General features: G+C 39.5%; 1 protein-coding gene across 9 annotated transcripts in view; it reads right to left on the minus strand.

Moving 5' to 3' along the window:
- The window catches only part of LOC108716080 (echinoderm microtubule-associated protein-like 6), a 112,611-nt gene that overhangs the window by 25,248 nt on the left and 74,626 nt on the right, over positions 1-12,737 (minus strand). For 3 of the 9 annotated variants that reach the window (XM_041562440.1, XM_041562438.1, XM_041562442.1), the window contains 2 exons: positions 8,012-8,026; positions 4,373-4,381 (listed from right to left, as the gene is read on the minus strand). The exons of 2 other annotated variants lie outside the window; for them this stretch is intronic. In XM_041562440.1, the coding sequence (XP_041418374.1) occupies positions 4,373-4,381; positions 8,012-8,026 (24 nt within the window). The remainder of the gene's footprint in view (positions 1-4,372; positions 4,382-8,011; positions 8,027-12,737) is intronic. 4 more of the 9 variants (XM_041562439.1, XM_041562443.1, XR_005961175.1 and 1 more) reach the window with 3 other exon arrangements.

Here is a 12,737-nt window from a genome sequence, read left to right on the forward strand (position 1 = left end):
CTTATTGGAAGCAAAACCAGCCTATTGGGTTTATTTCATGTTTATATCATTTTCTAGTAGACTTAAAGTATGAAGACCCAAATTACAGAGATAAATGTTATCTGGAAAACCCCAGGACCCGAGCATTCTGGATAACAGATCCCACACCTGTATTACGGCTGCCTTTATACATAGTCATGAAAACAGCTACTGATATTGCATCCCATCCCTCACTGCTATAAGAAACGTGAAAGAGGAATTTTGTTCCAGGGCGTAAGTCATAATGGTGGTGACATAGACTGTGGCTTCTTTAAAGGATAAGTAAACCTTTATAATAAGTGAATATAAAATGGTGATAGGGCTATTCTAAGCACTTTTGTCATTTACATTCATTATTTATTTTTCTTTTAATTCCAAGATATTAAGGGATACGTGTACTTTTAATATAAATAAATTGTGATCAGTCTGACCAGCAAGTAGTCAAGGAAGTTGTCAGGAGAAAGAAAGAGGCTGATGTTCTTCTGCTTAGGAAAATAATTAGAAAATTTTCTCACATCTTTCCTTGACTACTTGGTGGTCGGAATGGTCAGAAACTGACCAGCAGGTGGTGCTGGTGTAACACAATTTATTTATATTAACAGTACATGTATCCCTTAATATCTTAAAATTAAAGATAAATAAATAATGAATGTAAATGACAAAAGTGCTAAGAATACCCCCCCTCATCAATTTTACATTCACTTATTATAAAGGTTTACTTCTCCTTTAAAGAAAGTTGTTTTTCATTGGACCTTCAAGGTACAATTGCTGAACCTCTACTAGTCCCAACATATTCAAAGGAATAAATGTTCTGATAGGATTTGGGCTGAGGAAAATCAATTCTGGGCCGAGGAGCACATAGTATTGACTTATCAATCACTGAGATGGGTATCAGTTCCCATGAAAGATCTGTTTTAGTTTGTGCCACTTTATTTTTTTAAATAACATTTTTAAATATTCATTCTGGCATCAAGTCATTAATTTATCCCCCATTTACTTGCCCTTTGTTGGCAGAGCATGAATTACCCGGTACTTTTATTCAGCAGCCAAATCCTGTGCCGCTGCAATAGATACATATTGTACTCGCTTTGTGTCTGATGTGTAACAAAATGGAAATGTCAGATATAATTGCTGATTAGGTAGAACACTGCTGGGATAATTTAGCATCAGGATGAGGAAACAGAGAATTCAACATGTAAATGTTATTTTTTTAATAGTTGTTTACACTTGAGGCCACAGAGCCCTTGAATTGCTTGAAAATGTCTAATTATATCAAACAATTATGTATTTGTGAGTGTGTGTGAGTGTGTGTAAGTGTGTGTAATTGTAGGTAAGTGTGTGTAAATGTGTGTGTGAGTGTGTGTAATTGTAGGTAAGTGTGTGTGAGTGTAAGTGAGTGTGTGTAAGGGTGTGCGAGTGTGTGTGAGTGTGTGCGAGTGTGTGTAAGTGAGTGTGTGTAAGTGTGTGCGAGTGTGTGTGAGTAAGTGAGTGTGTGCGAGTGTGTAAGTGTGTGTGAGTGTGTGTAAGGGTGTGTGTGTGTAAGTGTGTGTGTGTAAGTGTGTGTGTGAGTGTGTGTAAGTGTGTGTGAATGTGTGTAAGTGTGTGTGTGTGAGTGTGTGTAAGTGTGTGTGAGTGTGTGTGAGTGTGTGTGAGTGGTGAGAGTATTTGTGTGTGTTTCAGGAGTAACAGGTATTTATTTCACACTCTATTAGCCACATCTTGGTCAAAGAGAACTTTCCAGGACTTTTCAGTAACATAAAGGTTTTTCAGCATTGAAGTCAATGATAGGAAATAGCCCCAGTGGTGTATGAAATATTTGGTGTAGGCGGAATGTTGAATCCCAGTTATTGGGGTTGGTACAGACAATAGTATTGATGGCTCCTGCTCACTGTTTGAGGTGTCAGTGGTTTCCAAACTGCCAGCCTGGGACTCACAGAAGTGACAGCTGAGCCTGAAGGCCACTTGGGAAGGAGTGAGGGTAAATGCCTGTTCTACACGCAGCCCAATGCCCAGCTTGAAGTTAAATACGGGTGAGATTTAGGGTGGAAGGAAACTTATTTTGTGTCTTAGTGAATCTTGGGACTGTGGTTAAATGACTGATACACCAATGTGCGCTGACCCTTTTGGAACTAAAATGACAAGCACTGCTCTAAGGGGCACGTGGGGCAACTTCTGCTCCTTTAAGTACAATGTAGTGGCACATTTCTTGGCTACTAACACCTGAATGGAGACAACAGATTTCCAGGTGATTAACATTCAAGGTTATGGGAGGTTATGGGAGGCTGATCTTGGTGACTGGCCGTGAGTTTCAGGTTTATTTCTTTTCTTTCATATTTCTTTGGCTTCTGTCTTCCTTCTTCCCTCGCCCACTGCATTTCTACTTCTCTGGGAGAACATAACCACGGTCATGGGGAATGGGCCATGAAGGCTATTTAGCTCCTGAAGTACGACTAGTGCTGGTTTATCAGCCCAAGCCTAATTGCCCAGAAATAAACAAATGGGTCCCATGGGTGCTGGGCCAACTGACACTTAGGGGCTGATTTACTAAGCTCGAGTGATGGTTCAAATTTCAAAAAGTTCAAATTTCGAAGTAAATTTTTGGGTACTTCAACCATCGAATAGGCTATATTCGACTTCGATTCGAACGATTTGAAGTAAAAATCATTCGACTATTCGATAATCGAAGTATTGTCTCTTTAAAAAAAATTCGACTTCATACTTTGCCAAATTAAAGCTACCGAAGTGCAATGTTAGCCTATAGGGACCTTCCAGAGCACTTTTCTACGTTTTTTTTTTTGGTCAAATAAAAATCCTTAGATCGATCGCTAAAAATCGTTTGAATCATTCGATTGAACAATTTCTATTTGATTGTTCGTTCGATCGAATACGGTAAAAATCCCTCGACTTCGAATATCGAACTCGAGGGATTTCAATTCAAGGGTCGAATTTCGAATTTTATTTAACTTCGAAATTCGACCCTTAGTAAATCTGCCCCTAATTTTGTAGGCGCTTCCATCACTATGTCCATGACCCAACCTGTACATCTAATTGATGAAGACATATTTCTGTAATTCTCAGGAATTCCGTACCAAACGTGACCTCCGTTTTTTAGAGTTTTTTTTAAAAAATGCTTAAGGCTTTTTTTTTTTTTAAATTTGTTTAGCGGCCAAAGCTCAGTGAACAAGGGGAAATAGTTCAAAGAACAAACAAACACTTTATTCTAAAATATAATATCTATTTAGAACATACAGTATCAACAATGCACAAATGAACCGCTAGATTTGTAAAGCTGTAATAAGCCATGTCATTACATTGTGATTCTAGTGATAACCGTTTTACTCGAGTTAACGGATTTATTTAAGCTGCTAAAAGGGACACTATCACTTCTGCTTTGTTTCACTAAATATCTTTGTCTATAACACTCACAGCTGCCACTGTTCATAAATATAATAGAACCCTGCCCATAACTTAAAGGATCCTGTCATCGGAAAACATGTTTTTTTTCAAAATGAATCAGTTAATAGTGCTACTCCAGCAGAATTCTGCACTGAAATCCATTTCTCAAAAGAGCAAACAGATTTTTTTATATTTAAATTTAAAAATCTGACATGGGGCTAGACATATTGTCAGTTTCCCAGCTGCCCCCAGTCATGTGACTTGTGCCTGTACTTTAGGGTGGAACTGCTTTCTGGCAGGCTGTTGTTTCTCCTACTCAATGTAACTGAATGTGTCTCAGTGGGACCTGGATTTTACTACTTTACTACTTAGATCTACCAGGCAGCTGTTATCTTGTGTTAGGGAGCTGCTATCTGGTTACCTACCCATTGTTCTTTTGTTTGGCTACTGGGGGGGAGGGGTGAAATCACTCCAACTTGCAGTACAGCAGTAAAGAGTGACTGAAGTTTATCAGAGCACAAGTCACATGACTGAGGGCAGCTGGGAAATTGACAATATGTCTAGCCCCATGTCAGATTTCAAAATTGAATATAAAAAAATCTGTTTGCTCTTTTGAGAAATGGATTTCAGTGCAGAATTCTGCTGGAGCAGCACTATTAACTGATTCATTTTGAACAACAGTATTTAATGGATTCTACATTATACCACTAGCAATGAACTGTCCCATTACATACTATATTTCTGATGTATTTTCATTTTATCACAGCTTTGTTAAATCCAGAGGAAGTTTATGACTTTATTACACAAATTCACTGGAATTCATTATCCCATGGAGGAGATAATGAACTGGACAACATCACAAATGGACAAAAGTATAAAAGTTTATTAAAAAAAAAGGTTGTAATGTGTTGACGGATGGGTTGAGAAATCTTATGTATATAACAATATTTCCAGTTACCTTGATCCCCTTGCAAGCAGCAGATAAAGCCAAGGGAGAGAACTTAATAATCTTTTTTTGCTTGAGTTAATGTAACCATGCGTTTCATGCACAAGCAAAAGTGCAGCAGTCTTTTAATTTGCTGAGCCAATCAAATGCATGCCAGCAATCAGAAAGATAAGAGTGCATTGTCCTGTGGGATAAGAAAACTCACTGCTTTACATTAACGCTCATGATTTTAAATTCTGTAATAAAACGACCAATGGGGCTGGTGGTAATATGTAGGGGAAAAACTACTAATTCATAGCAAATATGAAAACCTTAGATTTAAAACTCAATTATGGACCATTTTGCTCTATTTTAGAGCAAAATCGATGGCATGGTTAAATGTCTTGTGTAGGAGTGCAAGCCTATGGTCAGTTTCTTCACCAGGTGAATGTTTTTAATGCCCTAATTGGCCAATAGTGTATGGCTATATCACATTCCATGATCCGACTATATTAGGGAAGGACAGATGAACCCAGAATTCTGTACTTTGAATCCTTAACATTGACACAGAGGGGCAAATTCACTAAGCGCCGAAGCGTCTAACGCTAGCGTCAATTCGCTAGCGTTGGTCATTTCCGTTACTTCGCAAATTCACTAACGAACGCTGGCATAAATTCGCTAGTGTTACTTCGCACCCTACTGTTTCGCTAGTGTTACTTCGCAACAGACGTAACTACGCAAATTCACTAACGCGCGCATTTTACTGAACGCTACCTTTTACGCTAGACTTCCTTCGCCACCTCAGACCAGGCGAAGCGCAATAGAGTAGATAGGGATTGCTTCAAAAAAAGTTCAAATTTTTTCTAAGTCCCAAAAAACGCTGGCGTTTTTTCTATATTATGGGTGATAGGCTGAAAAAGATTGAAATTTTTTTGGGGGCTCCCCTCCTTCCCCCCTACATTTCCTGACTCATGGCAACTTAACTATACAGTGGGCACATGTGTAGGGCAAAAAAAAATTTATTTGATGTTTTGAAGGTTTCCCAGGCGTTTGTAGTCATTGTACGTATTCCTCCATTGAAATTTGAATTTGGCGCCGTATGCTAATTAACCATCGCTAGCGTAACTTCGCTTTGCTTAGCGAATCAACGCTAGCGCAACTTCACAATCTTACATTACCCCTGAGCGCAACTTCGGATTTTAGTGTATTTGCGGAGCGCTGGCAAAACTATGCCTGGAGAAGTGCGGCGAAGTTACGCCTGGTGCAACTACGAATCTTAGTGAATTTGCCCCATAGTTTCACGTTAGAGCACAGTGACCTGAGAGTGTTCCATGAATACAGGGTTGAATGAGTTTGGCGGCACTGTATTCATGAGGGGCAGATGGGGAGGAGGTGCTTTGTAGATGTTCTCCCTGTGGCCCCATAACCTTTGCATCATTTAGACTTGGGGATGTTGGGGAGTAAAGGGCCACAGGACAAGCAGTAAAGGGCCGCTGGAGCTGTTGGACCTGGTTTTTATTTAGCGTGAGAAATAGATCATGGCCAGACCCTGGACGCGTGTACTTTTTGAATGAGTACTACTATGGGGCATTCCTTTGTGCTTCCAGACAGGATTTCAGTAAATGACCCCACATTTTAGAAGACCAAAACTCTTCCCGTTTGTGGAAATTCAATTGTTGCAATAACAGGACATAAAGCCACGCCTGATGTGGGCATCACTAAAATAAATGACTAAATGCTGCTGTTTCATGATTTACATACAACAGAAAACACAGAAAACAAAAGCGTGACCAATTGTGGAGACACAGAGTTCAATCAGTATCATCATCTTGCTCAGTGGGGCCTTTTCTCTGTGCTCTTTGCAGTTAATACTCTGAGGGAATTAGTGAGATAAACCCAAAGTGTCCATAACTACAATAACTAATACCCTCTACCTGAAATTCTCATTTTAACCAGAGCCCTTTTTTTACTGAATTTAGGGAACACACGTCTCTGACTACATGAGTACTATCAGCAAGAGTCCATGGGGCAAATTCATTAAAGGGCGAATTTTTGCCAGCAAAGTCTCCGCCACACTTCATGCAACTTCTTCAGGTGCAAATTCACTAAGCTAATCCAATAAATTCGAAGTTGCGTCTCAGCAGCTGAACGCTGGTGAAGTTTTCCTTGCGATCAATTCTGCCTAGTGAAACTTGGTTAGTACTCGTATGCTTAGGTCAATTTGAATAGGGCGGGTACCTATAGGTCATATATACGTCTTTATTAGAGATGTTGGTGCAAATGCTGGAAGTGGCCACTTATTATTACACATGTCCAACAAAGCAAAATAAAGACAAAAGATCCTCTAATGTCCTAGACATGAGCCCACCCGAAAACAAATGTGCCATGCCCCTCAAATGGTAAAAAAAATGTTTAAAAAAATTTGCAACATTTACAATTTTTAAATACAATCCCAATTTAAAAAATGAAAAAATGCCAGCGTTTTTTTTTAGAATTGTTATGAGTTTCCGGCATACAGGATATGATGTCACTGACATAAGAAACTCTGGTAAATTTCGCACTTTAGTGAATTTGCAGAGTAACGATCGCTTGCCAGACTGAAAATTCGCCTGGCGGTAGGGCGCTAAACTGCACGAGTGACGGTCGCTTTCACTGGCGAGTTGTCCTCTACGCCTGTTAGTAAATTTGCCAATGATTTCTGGCAAATTTTCGCTACCGACGGCCACTTCGTCCTTTAGTAAATCTGCCCCCATGTTGGAAGCAGAGGCTTCCAAGGATCCCCTGTCTTTGTTTATGCTCTATTAACAAGATGATTATCCACTTGTTTCTGCCATGTAGGCATTATATTTATAATGAGAAATCCAGTTATCTGACTATGGTAAGTAAGCTTGTATCAGTACAGGGATATAACATATGGCTTGGAATAATGGCACAATCCTAGCTGGGTTACTTTATCCTTCTCCACCATACTAAATAGTAGGGTATGGCAGTACAGGTACGGGATCCATTATCCAGAAAGCTCGGAATTACAGGAAGGCCATCTCCCATAGACTCCATAATAATCGAATAATAAAATAAATAAAAATTATTTCCCTTTTCTGTGTAATAATAAAACAGCAACTTGTACTTGATCCCAACTAAGATATAATTAATCCTTATGGGAAGCAAAACCAGCCTATTGGCTTTATTAAATTTATAAATTGTTTTCAAGTAGACAAGCTATGAAGATCCCTTATCCAGAAACCCCCATGTCTGAAGCATTCTGGATAGCAGGCCCTATATACTGAATCACAAATGAATTGGGTCAATTCACCAACTAGCACAGCTGGGCCATTTCTCAGTGACAGATGCAGAGGATGGTGGATGTGAGTGGAGAGATGGATAGATCTAAGAATATGGGGTTTAGTAGGTATTTGGGGATTGTGTTACCTTTGTCCTATGATCCCTTATTACCAATAGGCTGTTCCTAAGGGACAGCCTGTAACTTTGGGGTACACTATTGCTTATTCTCATACTTTTCAGCCTATAATTTCCAATGTGTCGGTTCTTGTGTGGAATCCTAGGCAATGACCAGTGAATATTTGCTAGAGATCAGTGTTGTGCACTAAACATGCGACTTATAGTTGTACAAGGAAATGCACTCTATCACAGGAACCATTCTCTGATACTTACTTGACAATTCCCTGCCTCCAAAGGAAAGCAAATTAAAACACAATACAGATATCATTTCTTATCATGGCACACAAGTTCAGTACATAAAGGTGCACAATGATCCATTCACATATGAGCAGGCCAAGCAGGAGGCAACACCTCAGTGTAGGATTAATAACCAGAAACAGGTAAAGGAACTGATAAAAACCCAATTCTTCTCGTATGCTCTCTCCGTATCAGATTCCCACTGAATACACTGAGTGTCTTCTCCTACCGCCGGGGTTTTATGCATTCAACATATTTCACTTAGTGCAACATTCCGAGGAACGTATTAAATGGCTGTCACACAACAATTAACATGGCACAGAATGGAGCAAATCACTATTTAGAGTTGTTTCTAACATTTTTGTATTTGCCTCTTTATTGTGTTAAAGTCATTTACTACATTATTGAGTTTCCTGCTTTTGTGCCAAAACCATCATGAACTCCATGTAATAAATCCCATGCATAGAAATGCAATCTTTCAAGATGGAGTCCATTTTGTCTTTCTCTACATGCAGGTCACTTTGGAAGATTTAAAGGGTAGCCTGAAGACTAGTATGCTATAGCTACTGATCCCTTGGGCATGCTAAAAACTGGTCTGATCAGGCATCTTACATACAAATTTAGCTTGAGGTGTTGCAAACTACCAGACATCGCCCCATTTTCAGTAAAGAAAGGCTTTGCCGAGCATGAGACTGCAGAGCAAAATGGCTGTGCCATGGGAATTAAAGGGTCATTCAGTTTCCTGCATAGGAAGGTGGAAACATGGCATACTAAATGTTATTCAAACTTGTACATTGTCTGTTTTAATGAATACATTGCCACTTTAAGATGGCCACACCCTTTTTGTTAAAGGATTATCTGGAAAAACTTAAAAATTAGACAAAGATGGTCAAAAAACACTGCAGAACACAGATCTGAAAATAAAAATAGAAAATTCAGTGACCCTCTAAAAGCCTCACAACAGATGCTGCAGCCATTGTAGCGGCATGGTAATTTGTGACTAGGGATGTAGCGAACAGTTCGCCTGCGAACTTGTTCGCGCGAACTTCGACCGTTCGCGTCCGCCTAATGTTCGCGAACGTTTGGGAACGTTCGCAATTTGAGTTCGCGACCATTCGACCGCTAAAATCGAACGATTTCCATTCGTTCGAACGATTTCCATTCGTTCGAACGATTAAAATCCCTCGACCGTTCGATTCGAATGAAAATCCTTCGATCGAACGATGAAAATCCTTCAAACGTTCGAATCGAACGAAAAATCCTTCGAACGTTCGAATCGAACGATTTTGCGGGTGTTCGAAGCTCGCGAACGGTTCGCGAACCGTTCGCATTTTTTGCCGGTGTTCGCGAACGGCGTTCGCGAACACCAAAACGGCGGTTCGCTACATCCCTATTTGTGACACCCCATATTCAATCTGAATTTCAATAAAACAACACTACAGTATTTCCAATTCCTTATTTTTTCTAGCATCATTTAAAATGAACCTGGTCAATTAACAGTGCAATTAACTGGCGGGCACGGGTCTGCTACAGATATACATACATATGTGACTGTCAGTAAAGGCAGGTGGGATCTGTATCTGCCACAGCATGTTAGTAAATGTGGAGCTTATTTTGTTAGGTAGAATCATAGCTCAACCCTTGTTAAATCAATACAAGCCTTTTACCACAACAGTTTCAGTTTGAGTGACAAAAACATAATCATAATAATCATTAAATTTAATTGTGCTCATTATTAATGTAACTGTAAGCTTAGAAATAAAATATCAACCAATATAAAAAAACATTATAGCACAAGTATTTCAACCAATACTGTTACAGGTGTATTATTAAAGGGTATACAGTGACTTTCTCCTATTGATAAATATACCTCCAAAATTCTTCTGCCAGTAAATTTCCCTCTGGCAAGCTCTGTTTCCCCCTTTGATATAAATATATGTTCATGCTCTGAGCAAAGTGTGCTTGAACAAAATACAGTATAATAATATATATATATTAAATCTTCTGAGCACTCTTGCAATAGACATAATTTTTCTAGTTTTCAATATTTGTATAATTTGGGATTTAACGCCTGCTGTTTATTTCCTCCGGCTGGATACAGTGGGTGGAAAATTAAGTTAGTGGAAACAATGAAAGTCTTGGGATGTTGCTCTGCTCAGAAAATGAAGTTAGTGAGCAGAGAAGAGTCATGACATATTTCTGGTCAATTCTAAGCAGAACATCCATACTTTGTGAACTACATTTTGCTGTATCCAGTGGGCTGAAATGAACAGCAGTTGGTGCCTTTGGATCAAGTTCATTGTAACAATCGCTACAAATGATAAAATCAATAATAATGTACATTGCAAACGTGCTCAGAAGAACATTGTGAGCAATGATTTGCTTTAGGGGGTTACCAGTGCATTCTTTTAGTTCTCAATGGCACAATATATGTTGTGTGAGCAAGAGCCAGGCTTTGTTCCATGGAATGATAGGATGAGAGTAAGGCCAGTATATATCTCTATATATATAATACTGTCTCATATTAACATGCCAACAAGACACATACAGATGAAGATGCAGAGCCATAATTCCAACTGGCAACAAATAGTTTTGTCTCATTGTGGAAAGTGTGAGGTTGCTCTAAAAGCAAGTCATGTAGATTATGGCGAATTTAAAAGCAAAAAGTTCTCTCTATTGTTTACCATTGTATAGAAAAACAAAAGAAAATATCGCTAACACTAAGGCACAGCAGCCACTACCCCTGCAGCATACAACAGTCACACAGCACCCCCCAACTCAAAACCCCAGTACCCCAACCATTAATAAACAGCATCCAACTACACTGGCAATTGCTTCTTGGTAAGATGCTGCCAAAATTCTTATTCACTCTCTCATCATATCACGTCTAGACTACTGTAACTCTCTTTTAATTGGCCTCCCCCTCCAGAGACTGTCACCTCTCCAGTCCATAATGAACACTGCTGCGAGGCTCATACACCTCAGCAACCGCTCCTCCTCTGCCTCGCCATTCTGTCAATCCCTGCACTGGCTTCCACTACCTTTCAGAATCAAATTCAAATTAATGACCCTGACATTCAAAGCACTTCATAACTCTGCCCAACCCTACATCTCTGAACTCATCTCTATATACTCACCCAACCGCTTACTACTCTCCTCTACTGACCTGCTACTCAACTCTTCTCTCATTACCTCCTCACATGCTCACATTCAAGACTTTGCAAGGGCTGCACCCCTCCTCTGGAACTCTCTCCCACGGTCTGTCCGACTTTCTCCCAACCTTTCTGCTTTCAAGAAATCTCTTAAAACGCACTTCTTTCGAGAAGCCTACCCTCACTCTGCTTAACTACCAAACGCAACACCACATACAGTACCACATTTCTCACCCAATTAATTCGATCTTGCCCACTCCCACACCCTTCCCTTTAGACTGTATGCCTATGCATAGGGCCTTCCTCACCTTTTTGTACCTGTATTGATTGTGATGTTTGTTACTCCATATATTCTATGTATGTAATTCATGTGATGTAGTTGTATAATCACATTTACTTTACAGTGCTACGCAATATGTTGGCGCTATATAAATACATGTTAATAATAATAATAATAATTGGTACCTCTTGTCTATATGACTATGAAGATTTTCATTCATCCAGGTCATGGTGTATATGATAAAAGTAAATTACTCAGCAAGTCCAGTTATTTATTTTTTTGTTTTTGTTTTTCCTCAATATACTACTCCATCCTATTCCCGAGCAGTACCACTGGGAGTGTGCAGCACCCAGTCACCCAATTCAGTCACCTGTATGTTGCTGCTCATATCTAAACTTATGATGCCCCTTTCCTTTTCTATTGTGCAAAAAAACACAAAAACTATGCCCAATGACATTGGGGTTAAAACGCGTTGGGTAACATGTAATGTGGGACAATAAATGTTTTTTTTAGCTCTATGGGGGGAATTCACAAAAGTGTCAGGTACGAAAAATGTCTTTTAAAATGTCGTAGAAAGTGTCATAGTAACAGCCGACAAACTCACAGAGCATTTACCCGCCAATTTTCCGACGTGTATGACACTTTTGAAATAGTGTCGTTAAAAGTGGGTGTGGTTTTTTTGGCGCCACTTTTCCCGACATTTTTATGAATTGCTGGTAAACTCAATTGTTTTGCCGACAATTTTTCCAACACATCAGACTCTCCAAAATGAAAATGTCTGTCAAATTGTCTTTTGAAAACGCTCGGTAAAATGTCGCCTGTCGGACAAAAAGATATGCGACATTTTAGAAAATTGTCGGACTTACGAGACATTCAGAGACGGTAACATCTGCCCTTGTGAATTTGTCGTGCGTATGGCATTTTACAAATTTGTCGACCGCCACTTCTCGGTTACTTATTTTACTGACACTTTTGTGAATTTCTCCTATGAGTACCCTGCTAGTGAATTTTTTGCTTAAAAGTTTTGGGATCTCACAGGTGACCCCTGCAGTGAGTATAACTATAAAACACGGGGTGCCTCGCCAATTAACTCTTGCATTTCTATTCTGCAAATTCAGCAGCCTTGGCTAATGTTCTGTATGGGTTTAATCATGTAAATTGCACCTGAGCCCAAATTTCTACCAGCTTTGACCTGCTACCTGATCCGACCTTCAACAGCTTTATCCAAAGGCTAATCTGAAAGACGTGTCATCATGACATCATCAGAAAT

Source organism: Xenopus laevis, chromosome 5L, assembly GCF_017654675.1.
Source record: "Xenopus laevis strain J_2021 chromosome 5L, Xenopus_laevis_v10.1, whole genome shotgun sequence".
NCBI lineage: Eukaryota > Metazoa > Chordata > Amphibia > Anura > Pipidae > Xenopus > Xenopus laevis.